The sequence below is a fragment of the Podarcis gaigeae genome (genome assembly GCF_964106915.1).
Source record: "Podarcis gaigeae genome assembly, chromosome: 4".
In the NCBI taxonomy this organism is placed as follows: Eukaryota; Metazoa; Chordata; class Lepidosauria; order Squamata; family Lacertidae; genus Podarcis; species Podarcis gaigeae.
The window spans coordinates 83260616-83285732 of NC_139677.1; the positions used below are offsets into that span (position 1 = coordinate 83260616).

The 25117-nt window shown below is 39.1% G+C and overlaps 2 protein-coding genes across 10 annotated transcripts in view; one reads left to right on the forward strand and one right to left on the reverse strand.

Annotated features, from left to right (window-relative positions):
- The window catches only part of SACS (sacsin molecular chaperone), a 76025-nt gene extending 53387 nt beyond the window's left edge, over nucleotides 1-22638 (forward strand). For 5 of the 7 annotated variants that reach the window (XM_083735715.1, XM_083735716.1, XM_083735713.1 and 2 more), the window contains 4 exons: nucleotides 378-1860; nucleotides 2524-2615; nucleotides 3701-3727; nucleotides 9042-22638. In XM_083735715.1, coding sequence (XP_083591841.1) covers nucleotides 378-1860; nucleotides 2524-2615; nucleotides 3701-3727; nucleotides 9042-20617 — 13178 coding nt within the window. In that variant the 3' untranslated portion in view covers nucleotides 20618-22638. The remainder of the gene's footprint in view (nucleotides 1-377; nucleotides 1861-2523; nucleotides 2616-3700; nucleotides 3728-9041) is intronic. The other 2 variants (XM_083735717.1, XM_083735719.1) reach the window with 1 other exon arrangement.
- SGCG (sarcoglycan gamma) overlaps nucleotides 22017-25117 on the reverse strand; it is a 28642-nt gene continuing 25541 nt past the window's right edge. For all 3 annotated transcript variants that reach the window (XM_083737326.1, XM_083737325.1, XM_083737324.1), the window contains one exon: nucleotides 22017-24490. In XM_083737326.1, coding sequence (XP_083593452.1) covers nucleotides 24311-24490 — 180 coding nt within the window. In that variant the 3' untranslated portion in view covers nucleotides 22017-24310. The remainder of the gene's footprint in view (nucleotides 24491-25117) is intronic.

The window sequence follows — 25117 nt, forward strand, 5'->3', positions numbered from 1 at the left end:
CATTTTTTATGCTGCAGCATTGATTTTGCATGGGGGGGGGTTGAAACCATCTGTGCATTCACTTAAGGCTTGCTCCAAGTTTAAAATTTGTTTATTCTAAGTATGAGCTTCTATAAAGGGAAGAAAAGTCTGCCAAAAGTAGTTTCATTTAAAACATTTTTGTGTGCTTTGTAGAATTTTGGTCTCCTGAGCATTGGAGGAAGACTGGGGGTTCTGTGGTGTTTAATTTTCCTGTTTTTAGTAGTGGTTTTTTCTTTTCCTACTTAATGTATGTGTTAGATTGTTGTATATGTAATAATTGAAGGGATTTTAAGGCTTTTGTTGTTGTTGTAGACTTGTAAACAAGCTGTTCATATTTTTTTGCTTCTATTTTGTAGATGTTCCTAGTATATTCAGTGGTGACCAAATTGGAATGCTGGACCCTCATCAGACACTTTTTGGACCCCATGAATCAGGTCAATGTTGGAATCTAAAGGATGACATCAAAGAAATTAATGAGCTGACAGACCAGTTTAGGCCTTTCGTTGGTGTGTTTGGAAGCACTAAGGAAACCTTCAATACTGGTCATTTCCCTGGTACATTCTTTCGTTTCCCTCTTCGCCAGCAGCCTTCCCAGTTAAGTAGCAATCTGTACAACAAGGAAAAGGTTCTTGAATTATTTGAATCCTTCAGAGCGGATGCAGATACAGTACTCCTCTTCCTTAAAAGTGTGCAAGATGTCTCATTACACGTTAGGGAAGCTGATGGGACCGAGCGACTAATTTTTAGAGTCACTGCCAGTGAGAATAAAGCTCTGAAGCATGAAAGACCCAACTCTATCAAGATTCTGGGAAATGCAATAAGCCAATATTGTAAAGGTGTTCCGAGTAATAGTATAACATGTGTGACATACCACATAAACATAGTTTTAGAAGATGAGTGTGTTAAAGATGCACAGAAGACATCGTGGTTGGTATGTAACAGTGTTGGAGGACGGGGAATATGCAATGAATTGGACTCTTTGGCGGATGACTTGAAGTATATTCCGACTATTGGCATAGCAATGTCTTTATCAAGTGATGGAGAGGGAAAAGGAGCTGCAGCGCAGTTTTCAGGAAGAGCATTTTGTTTTCTTCCATTACCTCCTGGCGAGGAAAGTAAGACAGGACTTCCAGTTCACGTGAGTGGGTTTTTTGGCCTTACAGATAACAGAAGAAGTATCAAATGGCGAGAGCTGGATCAATGGCGAGATCCAGCAGCCCTGTGGAATGAGCTGCTTGTGGCCAATGTGGTCCCCAAAGCCTATGCAACCCTCGTATTGGAAGCAATTAAACGAATGGAAACAGAAAAGAATTCAGATTTCCCACTGTCAGCTGAGAGAATTTATAGATTATGGCCACAAAAAAACAAAACAAAAGTTCACTGGCAGCCAATTATAGAACCTCTTTTGAATGAATTGTTCCAGAATGAAGTTATTTACTCCATCACTGATAACTGGATAAAGGTTGAGGAGGTATATTTTTCAGAAATGGATGAGAGTTTGGAATACACCCAAGCTGTGCTAAACTACCTCCAGGGCTCGGGGAAAGAGGTTGCTAAGGTACCAGACAATATTGCTAATGCAGTTGACCTGATTGTTTCTAGTACAAAACCTGTGAAAAAAGTGACTCCTGGTACAGTGCGGCAAGTATTAAGGCAATCTGGACACAAGGGACCAGCTGATGAAAAGCTTCATGTCTTAGATTTTGTGCTTAGTGATGGAAACTACAGTGAGCTTATTGGACTGGAGCTTTTACCATTACAAAATGGGAATTTTATTTCATTCTCTTCGTCGACATCAGATCAGGATGCAATTTACATAACTTCAGAAAGTTTCCCAAGGTATAGCATGCGTTTTATAGCATATTTTATAATGGTGTAAGTTTTTTATTTAAATGTTACTCTGTATAGTTCACAGAGTATAACATATACAGTTCTGTACAATGGAGTCACAGAACTGTGCATGTCTTCCTTTTGTGAGCTGGGAATGGAGGCTGTGGTTTGGCATTTGGCCACATACTCAGATGCAGCACATCTTATGACCATATTCCCATGCATGCTTAGTAAGCATCTTGTAATGTACTTGCCTACCCACTAGACAATACTAGAAAATCATGAATGCATTCCACTTGTCTATGGCTGGTGGCCAGGGATTGACTGTGGTATATGAGGGAAGGGTTTTAATTGTTTCCCCCCACCCCATCCCCATGCTGCAGTCTCAATAGCAATTGCTTCCCCTCTCCAAGAGTTGCTATTCCTCCTAGGAGAGGTGTGGCACAATGGGGTTTTTTATGAGGTGTGTGGCCACAGTGGGGCTGCCTTGCTGCACAATCTTGGCTGAGGTATACCGTAATCATTTGCTTGGGAGGGAACATGGAGAGGATGAGAACTTACTATTCACTAAAAATGTAATGAATAATATTACAACATTTACAGTATTTGTGCCTTTGAAAAATGACACAAGTTATGTGGATGATCAACACACTCTTTTTAATGACATACTAGGTCCCTCTTCCCAGGTCTTGAAGGAAGATTACTTGCTGATGATCTGAAGCCACAAGTTCTGGCTGCTTTGAAAGATGCTGCCAAAAGCAGAGGTAAAATATGTTTATATGGCTTATCATGACAGAAGTACAGCCCACTAAAATGCATATACTTTAAGCTAATCAGGACACAAGACTTAAGAATGGACATAAGTAAAGGCAAAAGGAATGAAATACAGTGGAACCTCAGGTTACGGTGGGGATCCGTTCCAGAGGCCTCGCCGCAACCCAAAAATGATGCAACCCAAAGCATCGCGTCTGCGCACGCACGCGGCACGATTTAGTGATTCTGCACGTGCGTGAATGGCGCAAACCCAGAAGTAACCTGTTCCAGTACTTCCGGGTTTGCACCCGTCACAAGCCGAGGGTGACGTAAGTCGGGGGCAACGTAACCTAAAGCTCTACTGTAATTCAAAAGAAATTTTGAATGATCCATAATCATTTTATGTATTCATGAGAGTCAGGTTTATTACTGAATCAGAAAAAATGAAAATTTAGAAGCAAATATCCTTGTTGGAAAATGTATCCATTGTGTACTACAGTTAGTATGTGCTGTTGTCCATGTTGATCAACATAGACAAAAAAAAAAGCATGTGTGAAACATTCTTCAGATTTAAAACTTGCTGGGAAGAACTGGCTCAGTTTATGTCAACTTGTACGGATCTTCAGTATGCAATATTGAGATTACAATATTGAAAAATAGCCACATCCTAGTGAGTGCTACCCTTATTTTTCTTGTGTTCTGTGTAGAAGTTAGCAAACTCTGACAAGAACTGTCTTTATTTATGCCTAGCTTTGCACAAAAAACTTTCAAAAGAAATAACAGATGCATTGATACAATAATGATGCAACAGGCTGAATAAAAGTAGAACTGCAACAGAGATTTCGACAGTTGTTGCTATATACAAAAGGTCACTCATTCCTTTAGTGTAACAGGAAAATTTTCATTCTGGTTATTTGAAAGAAAATGGTTAATGTGCGTATGGAAGAATCCCTTTTATCCAACCAAAGCAGCCATTTCCTTATATAAAAGAATGGACAAATCACCGCAGTTACAGTTTGCTCTGGCACACATCATAGTTGTCATGTGTCATTATTATTATTATTTCCTCCTTAAAATGCATTTCATTATATTTTAGCCCAACAGCTTCTCTGGGGATTTTCAGGTAGGACTATGGTCTGAGTAATTGCTGAACAAAAGTCTAGCATTTGTGTGTGTTTGATTACTGGTTGTTCTGCTTGACTCATGTTCCAGAATGGTAATGGTTACAGCCCTGGTTCACTTGTGTTTTTTTCAGACTTTAATTACTTATACTAATACTGCCTAAAGACATATTTGAAAAATAATTTCTGTAAGCTTATAAGAAGAATATTTCTCAGGAAGCTGAAGAAATTTGTGAATGCTATACAATATGTGGTTCATACTTAGTTTTATACACAACAGTTTTCATTATGAGCAATTTTGAATTAGTAAAGTGTTCTACTGGGAACTGCACATAGATTTATAAAAGCTTTGTAAAGATTGTGTGTATAAGTTGAGCTGATGCAATAGGACATGTATCTTAATTAAAAATTATATTGCAATTTATTCATAAAAGAGAAAGACACCAATAAACAGGACACCCAGATAAAAAGCAAAAAAGTTCCTATCTCGCTTCCTGTGCCCTTCAAGTTCTCTAGAGAATTATTTCATAAAATTTATATGCCACACCTCTAATTTACAAAAAGACTAAAACTTAAAATTGTTTTAAAATACAATTTGAAACATGTATTTAAAATGTTCAAAAGATAATTTAAAATTACAGTAAGCTAAAGAGATTGAAATACATGGAAGTGCTCTATTTGTCTGGATAGGCTTGCCTGAACAAAAATGGTTTAAGCAGTTATGAGAAGAGTACAATGAAGATTTCTGTCTGATCCCAGTACACAGGGAGTTCCAAAATGTAGGTGTTGCCACACTAAAATATTAATTTATTTTTTAAACAATTTTTATTGTTTTCAGAATGAACAAACAACATCTTCCTGCCTTCAAGAGTGCTACATCTTGCCAAACAAATACAATACAAATAATAAATAAAAACATATTCCCATAAGTCCCTGTGAGAAGTTGGTGGTCTGTATCCATGTTTTTTTTGAAGTTCATATTAAATAAAATTGAACCAAGTTAAAGAAAATCTGACTTTTTGTTGGTTCTTTGCTCACGTTACTTGTCTATCAGGTTTTTTCATGACAATTAGCTTCCAGAACAAATACAGTGGTGCCCCGCAAGACGAATGCCTCGCAAGACGGAAAACCCGCTAGACGAAAGCGTTTTATGTTTTGGAGGTGCTTCGCAAAACGAATTTCCTATGGGCTTGCTTCGCAAGATGAAAATGTCTTGCGAGTTCCTGCTGGGTTTTTTTCCTCCCCCCCCTTTTTCCCAAGCCGCTAAGCTGCTTATCAGCTGATCCGCTAAGCCGCTTATCAGCTGATCTGCTAAGCCCGCTAATAGCGCTAATCCGCTAATCCGCTAATGGGCTTGCTTCGCAAGACGAAAAAACCGCAAGACGAACAGACTCGCGGAATGGATTCTTTTCGTCTTGCGAGGCACCACTGTATACCAATATTCGATTAAGGTAGGATCTACAGTTTTATGATTTAAAGATCTCCAAACTTTAGCAATGGTCTAAAATATAAATTTCTTATGTGTGCAGAATGAATATAATGTGGCACATGTGACAGTGCAAGTTTATGCTAGTTTAACACTTCAAGAGGAATCATGGTATTAATAATAAGAATAATAGAATTTATATGTCTCCAATAACCGGAGGTCTCAGGGCAGTTCACAAAACAAAATCAAAATATAAATGCACAAAAGCACAAAATATATAATCAAAGTAAAAACAACCCAATTACCCTCCCGCCCCCCCCAAAACCCCCCACTACATTTTAAAAGGGCATAGGATGTGCCAATTTATCATGGCTGAATCATGTTATAATCCTAAGAGGTGGTAGCAGGAGATTCCATTCAACCCCTCAGGTGGTCTTAGTAGTGTAAGAAATAAAATTATAAAATCTAGGGTTACCTTTATTACAAACTCTTAAGCGCAGGGGAGAGCAGAAGAGTAACCATTCTCCCCCATAACCGGAGGGCGCCCTTTGCATGCCCACGTCCAGCACCCCCAATCCTCAGAGACTCCCGGCAGAGCGCTCCTGGCCCACCTCCGCTCGTCACAGCCCTTTGAGGTTCCTGCCAAACCTCAGTTCAAAATGATCCAGTTGCGAAGGGCGGAGGCAGAGCCAAGAGAGAGCAAACCAAGAAGGAGTAGTCTTCACTCCAGTCCGCTCTTTGTGTACGTAAGTGGGCAAAGCGTATTTGGGAGCTCTCAGTCGGCTCAAGAGCTTCACCCGCCCTACCCTCCCTTTGTTTATACTCTTTATTGCAGGTTCACTTCTTTACAGGTATTGCGGGCGCTGCTATGGTCTTACGATGGTGGCTGTTAAAGGACCCGGAAGGCATTTTCCCTGCATTGCCAGGTTTCGCCTTCCCCGTAGCAAAACGCCTCCCCCCCAGTTCCCAAAGTTCCCCGTTAAAGGGGTTGTGTTGTGGGGAGTCACTGGCCATACACTGATAAGTTGTCAGTGCACTCCCCCCGTGTTGTGGTGAAATAGGGGGCGGCCTCTCTGTGTAAACATACGTCTTCCAGAGCCAGCCCACTCGCCAGACAGATATGATAACTCTGATGTGCCTCAGATCCCTGCCTGGGGACTAGGAGGGATAAACACCCAATTCCTAAGCCAAAGTCTTCCTACATCTGAAAGTTTAAATAAAGTTGTAGCCAATTTTAATCCCATAACATGTTGTTACAAGTCATTCATTCCACCCAGGTGGCTCCTGGGGTCGGGGGGGGGGGGTTCAGCCTGGGCACGCAATGGGATCTACCCACATATCTCTGAGTGATTTGCAGTGGATCAACAAGGATTCTGACTTGCAGTTGTTTAAAATGGCAATAAGGCTACCCCCCTTTCTAAATTAGGCTGTTGAGATAAAGAAATGGGGGGGGGGGGAGGGATACTTTGTGTGTAACAGGATTGTGAGCTCAGTTCTGGTAATGCGTACAGATTCCTGAGTTTAGTGTGTTCATTAATTCTGAATATGCTGTTCCACCTCCACGACTAATTTGCACCTTCCTCTGGTTGGTGGATCTTGGATCTAAAGCAGATCTCATAAGCCTGAAGTCTGTTTACCCCTGCCATAATTTATCTTATGGCAACTTCCAATATTTTTACAACATTTAAAGCTCACCCATAAGTAGAGTTGTAGATAGTAGATATGTAGATATTTTACAACTTCCATTTTGTTCTCCTTGCATTGTTTTTCCATGCATCTTTGCAAAGACACTAAAATAGTGGTTAGGAGAGAAGTGGTGGAAAAGTACTTTGAAAAGGTGGTTCACTTTTATAGTTAAAATGTAGAAGAAACAAATCTTCTGTAGAAAAGTCATTTCCTCTCTTCAGATCTTCCTTTTAGATTCCATAACGAATGCAAAATAGCATGCAGGTGTGTAGTGATAAAATGAGTCAAATGATTTTCTGGAAAGATGAGTTGTTTGCATATCTGTCTTTCTTTGCATGATTGGAATGATAGCTGCATGGTGGAAATTGAAAATGAAAACAATTATACTTCTGTGAACTTTTTTGTAAAAACAGGAGAAGAAATTGCACTGATCCATTGGGTGGAAAAGTAGTATTATTCTGGTGTACATTGAATGACTTTTTCAAATTGCAACCTGTAATACAGTATTAATTTCAGTCTTGATTTAAGAGATAGAAATGTCGGATTTGTCTAGTATTGTCTGCATTTTGTGTGTGTTTATTGTGCTGATCCGGACCAGTCTGTACTTTAGGTGCTTGTTAACAAAGTACAATATTATACATGATAATAGTTCTGTGATTGAACTACCTTTTTAGGTTTTTCAAATAGCAGGGGATCTAATATGGATTGGGACCACTGTGTTGGGAAGTGGAAAAATCATTTTCCTTTGTAGCATTTTCCTAATGAAAAGTGCCCCACCCCAGCTGTTTTTTGCCCCATTAAGGCCAACCTTTTGTGTACAGGCTGTGTACAAGTAAGGTTTTCCTAGCGGAGCAAATAGCACTGGTGTCTTTTTTCTTTTTCAATTTTCACCAGGAAATCAGCATGGATTGGAATAAATTTGAAACAGTGCTAAAATCAAATAAATCAGGGCGTTTCTCAAAAAATGAATGATTGTTAAGAAATTAAGAACACAGTTAACAATTGTATGCTGAAATAAAATAAATATATAAATGGTGACATCCAAGAGAGCTGTGGCAATTTCTGTTTCAAAAGGGCTCCGATTTCTCAGTTGCTGTGAACTATTTTAAAATAGTTAGGGTATCTGAAGAAGTGTGCATGCACACGAAAGCTCATACCAAGAACTGACTTAGTTGGTCTTTAAGGTGCTACTGGAAGGAATTTTTTTATTTTAAAATAGCGACTCAATGGTACTGGACTTTATTGAAAAGTAAAATGACCAGTAAATCAAGAGAAGGAAAATGCTGGATTTGTCTGGAATTAATTTGATTTCTCCCATATGTGCTGGCAGTGTAAAAAAGCAAAGTCATATTGGTAAATGGTGATGGGAATGCTTAGAGAAGTATTTCAGAGACAAATATAAGCAGATCCACTGCTATACACAAGAACACAGAGTGTTGTGGAATATTACCGTAAATATAAGTTTAACTTATAGTGATCATTGAAAGGACAGTATACTTACACCAGATCCCAACTGTAGTAGTGGGGTTTCTGCTGGCTGAGCCAACCTGAGCCTAAGTAGATGGGAAAAAACCTTTAAAATATGGTTCAAGTAACACCACCCTTTTTTCTGTCTTAACACACTGGGTTAAATGGCTGCTCTGTACAGATTTAGGAGTGCAGCAGCCGTAATCCTTACTTCAAAAGTCCTTGCTTGCTCATTCCTGCTAAGCCATGGTTTGGCTTAACATTAGGCGTGAACTGCGCCAGTGTGCAGGACTAATGTAGAACAGTACCACACATGCTGTCTGCTAAGAAACGAAACAATAATGAAGTAGTAGACTACTTGTCCTATCGTCTGCCATCCGAAGATAATGTAATTAGTTGGTAGGGTGTCAGGCTAAGTAAAAGCTTGTGTAAATACCAGCAGCTGCCTCTTTCCCTGGTTGTAGTAAAGGTGTGCCTCAAAAGGGCAAGTAACCTTTTTGATCAGAAGAGGTCATGGCTTCTTGTTTAAATACTCTGCACACTATCCCATGGCCCTTTGTGGATCATAGTAAGCCTTCAGCAAGGCCAAGTGTACCAGTTTCCTAGCAAGCAGAAGATCCATTAGAGAACAACCCTAAAATAACTGGTGCCCTTTTCTTTTATACTGGCAATTTATGGTTTTAACAAAAATCTTACTAAATGTTCCTCAGTTTAATACCTTTTATTTTTTATTTCAGGAAGAGCATGCACTCAGCTGCAGCTTCTCAATCCTGAACGATTTGCACGGCTCATCAAGGAAGTTACGAATTCTTTATGGCCTGGTAAAGACATCGTGGTACAATGGTTTCCACTTTCTGAAGATAAAAAGCACCCATCTGTTTTGTGGCTTAAAATGGTATGGAAGAACCTGTATATACATTTCTCTGAAGATTTGTCAATGTTTGATGATATGCCACTTATCCCAAAAACAGTACTAGATGGAGATGAAGAAGTCATGGAACTTATTAGATTAAGGACTCCATCACCAATTATTCTAGAAGATGGATCTGAAACTCAGCTTCCAGAATTTTTACCCGACATCATTGAACAACTTGGCGGGATTGTGCTTAAGAAACTGGATTCATCTATACAACATCCACTTTTAAAAAAATATATACATGCCCCATTGCCAAGTGTAGTTTTGCAAATAGTGGAAAAACTTTCCATACAGAAATTGACCAATAAGGTTGCATCATTCCCTGCATCATACAAAAATGCCCTTAGAAACTTCCTTGCTAGTTTAACTGATACTACGGAAAAAGAGAAATTAATAATTAATGAGCTAATCATATTTAGGAGAATTAAACAATCACTTGATGAAGAAATTACTTTTACTGCATTGAAAGGCTGTAAGGTATTGCATCACACTGCCAAACTTCCACCTGATATAAAACTCTCTGTTTCACTAGTTGACAGCAGTGACGAAGCTACCATTCGTTTAGTAAACATACTAAAAGCAGACCAGCTAAAGAGCACAGATTGCATGAAGTTTATTTTAAAAGATATTCAGAGTGACTTTTATTGTAATGATGAAGCAACAAAAGTTATGCTGTGGATTCTGGAAAATCTAACTTTCCTAAAAAATGAAAATGCAGAAGTGCTGGATTGGCTGACGCCACTAAAATTTATTCAAATTTCCGAAGGAAAAATGGTGTCAGCTAGTGAACTTTTTGATCCCGAAGTAGAAGTTCTACAAAATATGTTCTATGGGGAGGAGGAACATTGCTTTCCCCCTAATGTTTTTAAAACATCTGCTGATACTCTTCATTCTTTGAGATTAATAGGCCTAAAAAGTGAAAGCAACTTGGAAGAGAAAGACATTTTGAGCGTAGCTCAAAAAATTGAAAGCTTAAAGGACTGTGCTAGTACAAATCAAGATGCACTTAGAAGGAAAGCCAGAACTTTGTTAACGATTTTGAACAAAAATTATCCATTACTTCATACACCTGAAACTAAAGCAATGTTGAAAAAAATCAAATGGATTCCAGCATGCAAGGAAAGACCTCCTAATTATCCAAGTTCTTTAATTTGGAAAGGTGATCATTGCAATTTGTGCTCGCCACCTGAAATGTGTGACTTATCTCAGGCCACCTTAGTAGGTTCCTCTGTTCCTCTTGTGGAAGGTGTCCGACCAAATGTTGAAAAAGCACTGGGGATCTCAATCAAACCTAACATAAAATCAGTGTTAAAACATTTCAAAGTAGTCGTAGACTGGCACAGTTCCAAAAAATTTAGTGATGAAGATTATTATCAATTTCAGCACATTTTGCTTGAGATTTATGGCTTCATGAATGATCACTTAGATGAAGGAAAAGAATCATTTAAAGCCTTGAAATTTCCCTGGGTCTGGACTGGTAAAACCTTTTGTTCGTTTTCTCAAGCAGTGATAAAGTCAGCACATGATCTTGATCTTCAGCCATATCTTCATAATGTGCCAAAAACAATGGCTAAATTCCACCAGTTGTTCAAATGCTGTGGGTCAATTGAGCAGCTGACACCAGACCATGTTTCCATGGTCATTCAGAAAATATACCTCAAAAGTGAACAATCTCTTACAGAAGAGGAGAGCAAGCAAAATCTTTCTATTATGTTGAATATTATAAGATGGCTATACAGCTGTCAAATTCCAGCTAGTTTAAATACACCTGTTCCTATATATTGTAGCAAAAAACCTTACAGGCTTACAATGAAACCAATCCATGAATGCTGCTACTGTGATATCAAGGTTGAAGACTTAAATGATTTGCTAGATGATGCTGTTGAGCCAATAATTTTGGTTCATGAAGATATACCTATGAAAACTGCAGAATGGTTGAATGTGCCATGTCTCAGTACCAGGTTGATAAATCCAGAAAACATGGGATTTGAGCAGTCGGGTCAAAGGGAACCTCTCACTGTAAGAATTAAAAACATTTTGGAAGAATACCCTTCTGTATCCGACATCTTCAAAGAGCTGCTTCAAAATGCAGATGATGCTAATGCAACGGAGTGCAATTTTTTGATTGACATGAGGAGAAATAATGACATAAGAGAAAATCTTTTGGATCCAGGAATGGCAGCTTGTCATGGGCCAGCTCTCTGGTCTTTCAACAATTCTGAATTTTCTGACTCTGACTTTCTAAATATAACTCGATTGGGTGAGTCTCTTAAAAGAGCAGAAGTTGACAAAGTTGGAAAATTTGGCTTGGGGTTTAATTCTGTGTACCATATCACGGATATTCCGATCATCATGAGCAGAGAATTTATGATTATGTTTGATCCCAACATCAATCATCTCAGTAAACATATAAGGGACAAGTCTAATCCTGGGATCAAGATTAATTGGAGTAAGCAACAGAAAAGACTTAGAAAATTTCCTAATCAGTTCAAGCCATTTATTGGTGTGTTTGGTTGTCAGCTCCCGTTGACTGTGGAGGCCCCTTACAGTTACAAAGGGACACTTTTCAGGCTTTCTTTTAGAACACAACAGGAGGCTAAAGTGAGTGAAGTCAGCAGTACTTGCTACAATACTGCAGACATCTATTCTCTTGTGGATGAGTTTAGCATTTGTGGACATAGACTGATAATTTTTACTCAGTGTGTAAACTCCATGGTTTTGAAGTATTTGAAGTCCGAGGAAACCAACCCTGGTGTAGCTCAAGAGACTGTGACTATTAAAAAAAATCTGTGTTTGTCCAAAGCAATAACTACCCCTGTTACAAGTGTTCTCAAGGAAGCTGCTAAACTCATGAAAACTTGCAACGGTAGCACAAAAAAGCTTCCTACCGAATCACCCAAGTCATCGTGCATATTACAAATAACAGTGGAAGAATTTCATCATGTGTTCAGGCGGATTGCTGACTTGCATTCTCCAGTTTTTAGAGGCCCAGAAGATGACACAGTTTCTTTCTTTGAAATGGCTAAATCTGGACAGACAAAAAGGCCTGCTGATGAACTGCCACAAAAAACAGTAGACTCTACAACATGGCTTATATGTTCTTGCATGGATACTGGGGAGGCCTTAAAATTCTCATTACAGGAAAGTGGAAGAAGGCTAGGACTTGTCCCATGTGGATCAGTTGGGGTTATGCTGTCTGAAGCACAGGATCACAAATGGACTGTGAAACCCAAATGTAGCAACTTAGGAGAAGTGTTCTGCTATTTACCTCTTCGAATCAAAACAGGCCTGCCTGTTCACATTAATGGCTCTTTTGCTGTTACATCAAACAGAAAAGAGATATGGAAAACTGACACAAAAGGAAGATGGAACACAGTATTTATGCGGCATGTTATAGTAAAAGCTTACTTAGAAGCTCTTGTGGTTCTACGCAACATGGCAGTTTGTGGGGAGCTAAATGACTACAATTACTATGCAGTATGGCCTGATCCTGACTTAGTGCATGATGATTTTTCAGTCATATGTCAGGGGTTTTATGAAGAAATAGCTCACACAAAAGGCAAAGAAGGGATCAGAGTGTTCTCTGATGGTTCATCTTGGGTGTCTATGAAGAATGTGAGATTCTTAGATGATTCACTCTTGAAACGTCCAGACATAGGACCTGCAGCTTTTAATATTTTTCTAAAGTACCTTAAAAAAACTGGCTCAAAAAATCTCTGTGCTGTAGACCTTCCATCTTGGGTCAAAGCAGGCTTTGAAGAAGCAGGGTGCAAACAGGTGTTACTAGATAATACTTTTTCAGAGAGGCAATTCTTTTCTGAAGTCTTTTTCCCAAATATCCAAGAGATTGAGGCAGAGCTTCGTGATCCTTTAATGCACTATGTTCTGAGTGAAAAGGTTAGCGAGTTCTCAGAAATTCTCTGTGTTACACCGTGTATTCCCTGTTCTTTGATTGAGCACCCTCTGGTGGAACCTTCAAGGCTGATCCATCCTGAAGGTCGAGTTGCAAAGTTGTACGATAAAGAAGATGGAAGATTTCCCTATGGCACCAGTCAAGATTACCTTAATCCCGTGATTTTGGTCAAATTAGTTCAGCTAGGTATGGCTAAAGACGATATTTGTTGGGAAGACTTGGTTGAACGTGCCGAATCTGTAGCAGAAATCAACAAGACTGATCATGCTTCAGCTTGTCTCAGAAGCAGTATTCTGTTAAGTCTCATAGATGAAAAAATTAAATGCAGAGATCCTAGAGCTAAAGAATTTGCTGCAAAGTTCCAAACAATACCGTTTCTGCCATTTCTCACAAAACCAGCAGGCTTCTCTTTGCACTGGAAGGGTACTGATTTTGGCCCTGAGACAATGTTTTCAGCGATGGACCTTTTCACTGTTGATTATCAAGATATAGTTTGTCTGTTAAAACCAATCCTGAATGAAAATTCCCATTCCTTTAAAGGTTGTGGGAACATTTCTCTGGCAGTCAAAGATTTTTTAGGCTTGCTTAAGAAACCAACTGTTACTATGGTTATAAACCAGCTGAAAGAAGTTGCAAAGTCCTTTGATGGAATTACCTTGTACCAAGAAAACATCACCAATGCTTGCTATAAATATCTCCATGATGCCCTGCTACAAAATGGAGCAACAAAAGCCATCATAATTGAAGAGCTGAAAAACTGCAGTTTCATTCTTGTTGAAAATGGCTATGTTGACCCCACAAAGGTGTCTTTTCATCTTAACTTTGAGGCAGCGCCATATCTCCATCAACTGGCTAATAAATACAGAAACAGCTTTCGTGAGCTATTTGAAAGCGTAGGTGTGCGCCATGCTTTTACAGTAGAAGATTTTGCTCTGGTTCTTGAGTTAATCAATGAGGAAAGAGGAACTAAACCACTGACTGAAGAAAATTTCCAGCTTTCTAGGAGAATCATCAGTGAAGGAATATGGGGCCTCATTAGAGAAAAGAAGCAAGAATTTTGTGAAAAACAGTATGGCGAGATACTGTTACCGGATACTCACCTTGCCCTTCTACATGCTAATACTTTGTGTTACAATGACTGCCCTTGGATCAAAGTGAAAGACACAACTGTAAAGTACTGTAATGCCGACATCCCTAGAGAAGTAGCAGTAAAGCTTGGAGCAGTACCCAAGCGACATAAAGCCTTAGAAAGGTATGCATCAAACATTTGTTTTACTACTCTTGGGACTGAATTTGGGCAGAAAGAAAAATTGACCAGCAGAATTAAAAGTATTCTTAATGCATATCCATCAGAAAAAGAAATGCTGAAAGAGCTCCTTCAGAATGCAGATGATGCAAAAGCTACAGAAGTTTGCTTTGTGTTTGATCCTAGACAACATCCAGTTGATAGAATATTTGATGAAAAATGGTCTCCACTTCAAGGGCCTGCACTGTGCGTCTTCAACAATCAGCCTTTTACTGAAGATGACATCAGAGGAATTCAGAATCTTGGAAAAGGCACTAAAGAAGGCAATCCATGTAAAACCGGCCAGTATGGTATAGGCTTCAATTCCGTGTATCACATAACTGACTGTCCTTCTTTCATTTCTGGTAACGATATTCTTTGTATCTTTGATCCTCATGCCAGATATGCACCAGGCGCAACATCAATTAGTCCAGGACGCATGTTTAGGGACCTGGATGCTGATTTCAGAACACAGTTCTCAGATGTCTTGGATCTCTATTTAGGAGATCATTTTAAACTAGAAAACTGTACAATGTTTAGATTTCCACTTCGAAATACAGAAATGGCAAAAACTTCCGAAATCTCCCCAGTGCCATGCTCAGACAGAATGGTGCAAAATCTTCTAGATAAGCTGCGTACAGATGGAGCAGAACTCTTGATGTTTTTGAACCACATGGAAAAAATTTCTATTTGTGAAATAGAGAAAACAACAGGAGCACTTAATGTGTTATATTCTGTAACAGGAAAAGTAACTGATGGCGATAGACTGAAACGAAAGCAATTCCATGCTTCTGTAATTGACAGTGTCACTAAGAAGAAAGAGCTTAGCAAGATACCTGTGCAACAAATTACTTACACTATGGATACTGAAGACTCTGAAGGTAACCTTACAGCTTGGTTAATTTGCAACAGGTCAGGTTTTTCCAACATTGAAAAGGTATCCAAGAGTGTTGTATCAGCTCATAAGAATGAGGACATTACTCTCTTCCCCCGAGGGGGAGTTGCTGCATGTATTACTCACAACTACAAAAAACCTCATAGGGCATTTTGTTTCTTACCCCTGTCCTTAGAAACTGGGTTACCATTTCATGTGAATGGACACTTTGCCCTGGATTCTGCCAGGCGAAATCTGTGGCGTGATGATAATGGAGTTGGAGTACGAAGTGACTGGAATAATAGTTTAATGACAGCATTGATTGCACCGGCCTATGTAGAACTTTTGATTCAGCTGAAGAAACGCTATTTTCAAGGTACCGATCCAACAGTGTCTGTGCTACACAACACATCTATGCATACAGTGAAAGACACTTTGAAAAAGTTTCTGTCCTTCTTTCCTGTTAACAGACTTGACCTGCAGCCTGATTGGTATTGCTTAGTAAAGGCAGTTTACAGCTGCATTCATGAGGAATCCAAACGTCTCCTACCTGTTGTGCGAGCTCCAAATGTCGATGGCTCTGATTTGCATTCTGCAATTATCATTACGTGGGTTAATATGTCTACCTCAAACAAAGCTAGGCCATTCTTTGACAACTTGTTACAAGATGAGTTGCAACACCTCAAAAATGTTGAGTACAACATTACAACACGCAAAACAGTAGCAGAAAATGTGTATAGACTCAAACATCTCCTCTTAGAAATTGGCTTCAACTTGATCTATAGCTGTGATGAAACTGCAAATCTTTATCACTGTCTTGTGGATGCAGACATTCCAGTGAGCTATGTGACTTCAGCTGATGTCCGATCATTTTTGATGACATTTTCCTCTCCGGATTCTAATTGCCACATTGGAAAGCTGCCTTGTCGACTTCAGCAGACAAATTTAAAGCTTTTCCACAGTTTAAAACTTCTTGTTGACTACTGTTTTAAAGACACAGAAGAAAATGAAATCCTCATTGAAGGATTACCTCTGCTCATTACACTTGATAGTGTACTGCAAATTTTTGATTCAAAGCGTCCAAAATTCTTAACTACCTATCATGAACTGATTCCGTCTCGTAAAGATCTGTTTATGAACACACTGTACTTGCGGTACAGCAATATTTTACTGAAATGCAATGTAGCAAAAGTCTTTGATATTACCAGCTTTGCTGATTTGTTGCCTTCTGTCTTGCCAAGAGAATACAAAACCAGAGGTTGTGTGAGATGGAAGGAGAATTTTGCAAGTGAATCATGGCTGAAGAACACGTGGCATTTTATTGGTGAATCTGTAAATGTGAAAGATGACCAGGAAGATGCAAAACCAACATTTGATGATGTTGTTGATACTTTGAAGGACTGGGCATTGCTTCCAGGTACAAAATTTACCGTATCCTCTAATCAGCTTGTTGTACCAGATTGCGATGTCCTGCTTCCGCTCAGTCTTATGCATATAGCTCTGTTCCCAAATTCTCAGACTGATAAAGTTTTTCATGCTTTGATGAAAACTGGTTGTATTCAACTCGCTTTGAACAAAATTTGCTCCAAGGACAATGCTCTAGTGCCCCTTTTGTCAGGACACACAGCAAATATAGACAACCCTTCAAGCATTTTAAAAGCCATACATTACATGGTTCAGACATCAACATTTAAGACTGAAAAATTAGCCGAGAATGATTTTGAGGCCCTCCTGATGTACTTCAACTGCAACCTAAGTCATTTGACATCTGAGGACGACATTAAAATTTTGAGGTCCCTTCCGTGCTACAAATCTATCAGTGGACGATACATCAGCATTTCAAAATGTGGAGCATGTTATGTACTCACAAGAACTATCCCCTCTGTTGAAGTGGATAGATGGACACAGTCATCTTCAGCTGCCTTTCTGGAAGAGAAAATCCATTTGAAAGACCTGTACACTGTACTTGGGTGTGTTCCAGTAGATGACCTTGAAGTTTATTTGAAGCATCTTTTACCAAAGATCGAAAGTCTGTCTTACGATGCAAAACTAGAACATCTGATTTACCTAAAGAACAGGCTCTCTAGCATTGAAGAATCTTTAGAAATAAAGGAACAGCTGTTTGAGAAGCTAGAGAGCTTTTTGATAATTCACGATGCATGCAATAGATTAAAACCTGCAAAGCATTTTTATGATAGGACCGTAAGAGTTTTTGAAGTTATGCTTCCCGAAAAGCTGTTTATACCTCAAGACTTCTTTAAGAAACTGGAGCAGCTCACAAAACCAAAAAACCGTGCTGCATTCCTTGCATCATGGGTAGCATTTCTCCGAAATATGGGACTAAAATATGTAATTTCCCAGCAGCAGTTACTGCAGTTTGCTAAAGAGATCAGTATGAGAGCCAACACTGAAAGCTGGACTAAGGATACACTGCAGAATACAGTGGATGTCCTCCTTCATCACATATTTCAAGAAAGAACTGATTTGCTATCTGGAAACTTCCTTAAAGAATTGTCTTTAATAGCATTCTTGTGTCCAGAACGTGCTCCGGCAGAAATTGTAAGATTCCACCCACAGTATCAAGAGGTTAATGGAACACTCCCTCTTATAAAGTTCAGTGGAGCCCAAGTAAACCCAAAATTCAAACAGAGTGATGTTTTGCAGCTCCTTTGGACTTCGTGTCCTATTCTTCCAGAAAAAGCTACGCCTTTAAGTATCAGAGAACAAGAAGGAAGCAGTCTTGGTCCACAGGAACAACTTGAGCAGGTTTTGACTATGCTTAATGTGAACTTGGACCCACCTCTAGACAAAGTTATAAATAACTGCAGAAATATATGTAATATAACAACTTTGGATGAAGATATGGTAAAAACAAGGGTTAAAGTCCTAAGGAGCATCTATGAATTTCTTAGTACAGACAAAAGAGAATTCCGGTTTCAGCTTCGAGGGGTTGCTTTTGTAATGGTTGAAGAAGGTTGGAAGCTGTTGAAGCCTGAGGAAGTCGTAATAAATCTTGAGTATGAATCTGACTTCAAACCTTACTTGTACAAACTTCCATTAGAACTTGGCACCTTCCACCAACTATTTAAACACTTAGGCACTGAAGATGTTATTTCAACAAAGCAGTATGTTGAGGTTCTGAGTCGCATATTCAAGAACTCTGAAGGAAAACAGCTTGATCCTAATGAAATGCGTACTGTTAAACGAGTTGTTTCTGGCCTGTTTAAAAGCCTTCAAAATGATTCTGTGAAGGTTAGAAATGACCTTGAAAATGTGCGAGATCTGGCTCTTTATCTTCCAAGCCAAGATGGTAGATTGGTAAAATCAAGCATCTTAGTTTTTGATGATGCACCACATTACAAAAGTAGAATACAAGGAAACATTGGTGTTCAAATGCTTGTTGATCTTAGCCAGTGTTACTTAGGAAAAGACCATGGTTTTCACACCAAACTGATAATGCTGTTTCCCCAGAAGCTGCGACCCCGTCTCCTCAGCAGTATCCTTGAGGAGCAGTTGGATGAAGAGTCACCAAAAATTTGTCAGTTTGGAGCACTTTGTTCTCTCCAAGGCAGGCTCCAGTTACTGCTGTCTTCTGAACAGTTCATCACGGGACTAATTAGAATTATGAAACACGAAAATGACAATGCATTCTTAGCCAATGAAGAGAAAGCCATAAAACTTTGTAAAACCTTGAGAGAAGGCTTGAAAGTTTCTTGTTTTGAGAAGTTGCAAACAACACTGAGAGTTAAAGGTTTTGCTCCTATTCCTCACAGCAGAAGTGAAACATTTGCCTTTTTAAAGAGATATGGAAATGCAGTAATATTGCTCTATATACAGCACTCAGATAGCAAAGACATCAATTTCCTTCTAGCATTAGCAATGACCCTGAAATCTGCAACTGATAATCTGATTTCTGATACATCCTATTTAATTGCTATGTTGGGTTGCAATGATATTTATAGAATTAGTGAGAAGCTTGACAGTTTAGGTGTGAAGTATGACTCTTCAGAACCATCAAAGCTTGAACTACCTATGCCTGGCACTCCTATACCAACTGAAATCCACTACACTCTTCTTATGGATCCAATGAATGTTTTCTATCCTGGTGAATACGTTGGCTATCTTGTTGATGCTGAAGGTGGTGATATCTATGGGTCGTACCATCCAACCTATACATATGCTATCATTGTGCAAGAAGTAGAAAGGGAAGATGATGAAAATTCCAGTTTCCTGGGCAAGATTTATCAGATTGACATTGGATACAGCGAGTACAAGATAGTGAGCTCTCTTGATTTGTACAAATTCTCAAGGCCTGATGAAAGTTCTCAGAGCAGGGGCAGTGCACCATCTACTCCAACAAGTCCCACAGAGTTTCTACCACATGGACCAAGAACAATTCCTCCTCATTTTCCCGGAAGAGAGAGTCACAAATCCTCCTCCTCCTCCTCCTCTTCATCTAAACATCATTCTCCCAAAAAGGCTAAAGCAAATTCTTTATCAGAGATTTTGAGGGAAGTTACATCTGTGATGGAACAAGCTTGGAAGCTTCCAGAATCTGAAAGGAAAAAGATCATAAGAAGGCTGTATCTTAAGTGGCATCCAGACAAAAATGCAGAGAACCTTGATATTGCCAATGAAGTTTTCAAGCATTTACAAAATGAGATCAACAGATTAGAAAAGCAGGCTTTTATTGACCAAAATGCAGATAGGGCATCCAGAAGAACATTTTCATCATCAGCTTCTCGATTTCAATCAGACAAATTTTCATTTCAAAGGTTTTATACTTCATGGAACCAGGAAGCAACGAGTCACAAATCTGAAAGACAGCAGTCTAAAGAGAAATGTCCATCTTCTACAGGTCCTTCATATTCCCAGCGGTTTTTTATGCCACCTACATTCAAGTCAGTTGGAAATCCCGTTGAGGCTCGTAGGTGGTTGCGGCAAGCTAGAGCAAACTTTTCAGCAGCAAGAAATGACCTTCATAAAAATGCCAACGAATGGGTTTGCTTTAAATGTTACTTGTCTACCAAGCTTGCTTTGATTGCTGCCGATTATGCCGTAAGGGGCAAGTCTGATAAAGATGTGAAACCCACTGCTCTGGCACAAAAGATTGAGGAATATAGCCAACAGCTTGAAGGCCTTACAAACGATGTCCACACACTGGAAGCATATGGAGTCGATAGCTTAAAAACTCGCTATCCAGACCTCCTTCCTTTTCCGCAGATTCCAAATGACAGGTTCACTTCTGAAGTTGCTATGAGAGTGATGGAGTGTACAGCATGCATTATAATAAAACTTGAAAATTTTATACAGCAAAAGGTATGAGGTTAAAGACATGGTGGTTTCATATAGACATGCCATGTTTCCAGCCAGTTTTCTCCAAGCTATTGTTTTTGGGTGGCATGCTACTGTTTGATGTGTCATGCAACCAACCATACAGCTTTGTGTGACAGGGGTGGGAGTCATCCTCTTATGCAGTGGGGGTGGGGGGGAGGAAATCATGGTCACAGATGCGATAAGATCTGAATTCACTTTTGCTAGCAAAAGCTATATACTAATGTGATGGAATAAAATGTGACTTACTCGTGCAGTTACTGTACTTTGGAAGCTATGCAGTTCCTAGCAGCTTATAAATAAAATGCATATATTTCTGTGGCAATGAGGGCCAAATTAGATGTTCCATGGCAGACCTGGATTTGGGAAACTCGACTATCACTGAACATGCTTTGCTGCAAAAGCAGCCGGGGAAGGACACGATTTACAGTAGAAAAGTGTTTGATGGGAGTTTTTAATCCTTCCTTGGCCCAACACTTCTTTCTTGTGACCTCCCATTTTCTCCTGTAACAAAGCAAATGAGCGCCTGGGACCTGACTGGGGAACATGAGGGCATGTTGCAAAGGGAAAGTGATAGGCAGAAGGATTAATTGGCTCTTTGCTCTCAGACATTTCTCCATTGTAAATTGTGCTTTCCCACTGCTGCTTTGCAACAGTTTGATGACATCCCCGGATCTGGTAGTGAACATCTTGTTCAGCCCAAGGTACACAGGATTTAAATGTTACATAATCTTGTTTTAAGCAACAGCTTCTTATTAGCAAAACTGTAGAACATGTATTTAAAGATTTGCAGGGAGACTGAGCTATAAAATATAGTTATGTACACAGTACAACGGTAAAATTCACAGGGCTGAACTGCACTTTATGTAACCAAAGCCTAGGACTATGTCGGTAAAATCTGTTTGTATGTGCAGAGATATATATGTATGTATCCCCAGATTGCATCCATTCAGTTTTATGGTATGAGGTGGTGTCATTTTTCAGTGTACTAATGTAAGACTGAGTATGTTACTCTCTTTTAAGGAATTGAAAAGTTTGGAGAAAAGTCACTTTGAAGCATTCTGTGTATTCATTTGTTTGCTATGGACATTCATTTCACTCACAGTAATATGATCTGCAGGATCTGATTTATAGATTTGCTGCAGTTTTACATCAAACATTACATCAGAGGTTGCTAAGGGACCTTTGGCACAGCACAGTATTTTATTCCTTAATGTTTGATGACTTAAACACAAGACTTATTTTCTTATAACATACCTTATGTGTTTTTGACATTGTTACATCTTTTGTTGAATGAGAATTGCATGTGCATTACCTAGTAAAATACTTGATTTTCTTTAGGGTTTTTGAAACGGAAACTGCACACCAAAACTTTTTTTTTTTTAAAAGTAGTCGTCTTACTTCAGCTTTTTGTTTTGTTTATATATTTTTCTCATGAGCCATCCTTGGAAATAGTATAATGTCATAAAATATTTTGGTATACAGTGGGATAATTTTTTATTACATATTAAATGGTGCTGCAATGTTATGCTTTTTGATTTTGTCTCACACTGTGGCACATGAGATGTCTGATTTTTAGTTCATAATTTTTCTTTTATAAATTGTAATACTTTTGATAATGTCATGTAAATTATTCAATATTTGTAAAGAAAATCATGACAACATGTAAAATAAAGCTGCTGTGGATAGCATTTATGTTCCATTATTAACTAACTGTCACAATTATTTACTTGATTAGTACACTGAAACTATAATTTTATGTAAAGAATGTAAAATAAAATAGGGGTAAGATGAGGTTAGATAAATTACAACCAAAATTATTGCAATACAGAAGGACAAAATAGTTGACAAAAGCTCTTTAAGAAAATGTGTAAATAATAAAAGGGCTTTCAGTGTAGAAAATATCTCAAGAAAATCTAGGCTTTGAACCTCCTGGTTGCAAAGCCGTATGATTATTTATGTTGTTAAGTGCCATAAAATGATTTTAATAATAAACTTGAAGATTCTTCAAATTGGTGTGTTGAATATTTATGTATATTTATATGAGACTTCTTTCACCAGGACCTTTAGCAGCGGGGGAGAACTCACTTTGGTGAATCAACCAGGCCCTCTTTCCCATCCCTGCTGCTCTTTTTGTGATGATAAAATGTGTATTCATTGATTTACTACCCCAATTGCTTTTGGCGAACCATTGCAGATTTACTTTTTCATGCAGAGGCTATTTCATTCTAATGCCATCATGATCTCAAACTAACTATTCCAGTATATTCATATTTTTCTGCCCACATCTTTTAAAAAAAACCACCAAATAATTTCATCATAGGATGTTCATAGTAAATTTACTTTGTGTTTTTTAATATAAAAAACCCAGCAACATTAAAAATGCATATTTATTAACCTCTAAAGTTCACAAATCCAGGGTCGATGACAAATCTGAATTATGAAAGAAGCCTATTCCATGTGTTTTGTGATAAATCAATTTTAACCTATATTTGCTACTGTGTTTCATTTTATATGCTGCAGAGAGCACTGCCTCACAAGGATGAGTAGAAGTTATTTCTGGGGACTAACGGATAGAAAGAGTACTCAGGGCTAACCTTCTCTTCCTTTGTGGTCCATGAAGCAAGCCAGAGCAGGGGACCTCAGATGGCCATACCATATGGAGTAACAGAGAAGGGGAATTGTGCATGGAAGAACTGCCCAGCTCATCTACCTTTCCCTTTCTGCATTTACAACAGGGTTAGAGAACCTTTTTCAATCTGAGAGCCGTACTGCTTTGTGGGCAGTCTTCCAGGGGTTGCATGCCAGTGGCGGATGGGGTCAGAGGCAAAACGGGGCAGAGCAATGGGCCTGACTCTCATCCTTTGCATAGTAAACTACAGTACATTCCACTATGCAAGTGACAGTGGTCTCTGCATCCACCCACCCACTCCTCTCCATCCAGGCCTTTGTATAGTAGATTACATTTCAGCCATCCATGCATCCCTCCATCCAGACAGACAAGCAAAAGGTGTGATCACAGTTCAAGGACACATTTCAGCCAAGCAAAAGATCTCAAGAACATGGGAGTGGGGCCAGCAAAAGGCCTGGGGCACTGTATTTGTTTCCTGGGCCTGGGGTTCTCCATTTCTGCTGTAGAGCTCCGCCCCCATGCACTTTTGGTAGACCTGCTTCCATATATTTTGGGTGGTGTTCAGCTAAACATTTGCATTGAATTAATGCTATTCCAATGGGACTTTGTCCCTCTCTCCTGTGTGACCTGCACTGCCCCACATCTGCTCTGGAAGGTTGGAGGAATGTTCTCCTTAGTTCTATCCTGAATACAATTCAATTTGATGCATTTTGATTTTAAATGTAAATGTTGCATTTCTGTGCTGTGTAGTAGCATCAGTGACTCTAGACGCTATTACAAAACCTGACTAAAAACAGCCAAAGAAAGTAGTCCAGACAAGCTGTTTATTGACATTCATTCTGATTTGTTTGCGGGGATATTATACAAAGATATGGCAAGCATTATCTCACATTTTCCAATGCATTTTCCCATGTCACAAGAAGTCTGATAGTTTTGAGGAAATGGGTATGTGTGGAAGGGCACCAACTTCAACTGCAAAACCTGAGCTTGCCTGTATGTGACCGAATCCCACCTGAAAATAGCAGCAGGCTGGGAGCATGCAGCGTGGGGTGTTAGCTGCTCATCTCGCAAGCCTGACTATAATACAGGCAAGTGGAAACGACATCAGCCACTGCCAAGTACAACTTTCCATCTGTGCAAACACAGACTTCATAGAGCCCAAAGGATATCTCAGAATCTCCGCTTGTTCCTTGAGGCAATTTGGGCAGCCGCAGTCCAGCATTAAGCATAAGCTGCATGGAAGAAAGACAGACACAAATGGATTTGTTTGTCTAGCAGTAACTTCGGAACAAAAAGTGTGGTGGCATCTTAAAGGTTAATTTATTACGGTGCAAGTTTTGTGGACCTGAGAACTCACTGGAGCCAGCCCTACATAGAACTGTTGACATGTGCTGGGCCCAGTGAATTAAACGTTCACTCAATTGTGATTAAATGTACATCAGAGGTTCCCTTTTAAAACTAATTTCTACGACAGCCACATCGCAAATTTAAACAGAACATTCGAATCTATGATTGATGATTCCCCAAGTTGGGGAAACACTTAATTTTTTGTGGTTGCTGGCACCTTAACAAACATAGCCCAGACGTGAAACATGGCTGAGACCTCAATGCAAAAGACAAATTTCAGAAGGGCTTTGTGTCAGTGGACTTTATTCCCACAGCAGGAAGCTCCTTCATGGAGGGCAAGATAACTGAGTGCAAAATGCTCTATGATTGCCGGGAAATGAAACAAATGAAAATGTTCATATTTTAAAATGGGAACTTGATAACAGCTGAATGGAATATTAGATAGTTCTGAATATGTTGATTGGTAATTTCACCATCAAGATAGCGTGACTATACATTTAGATAAAATGGAG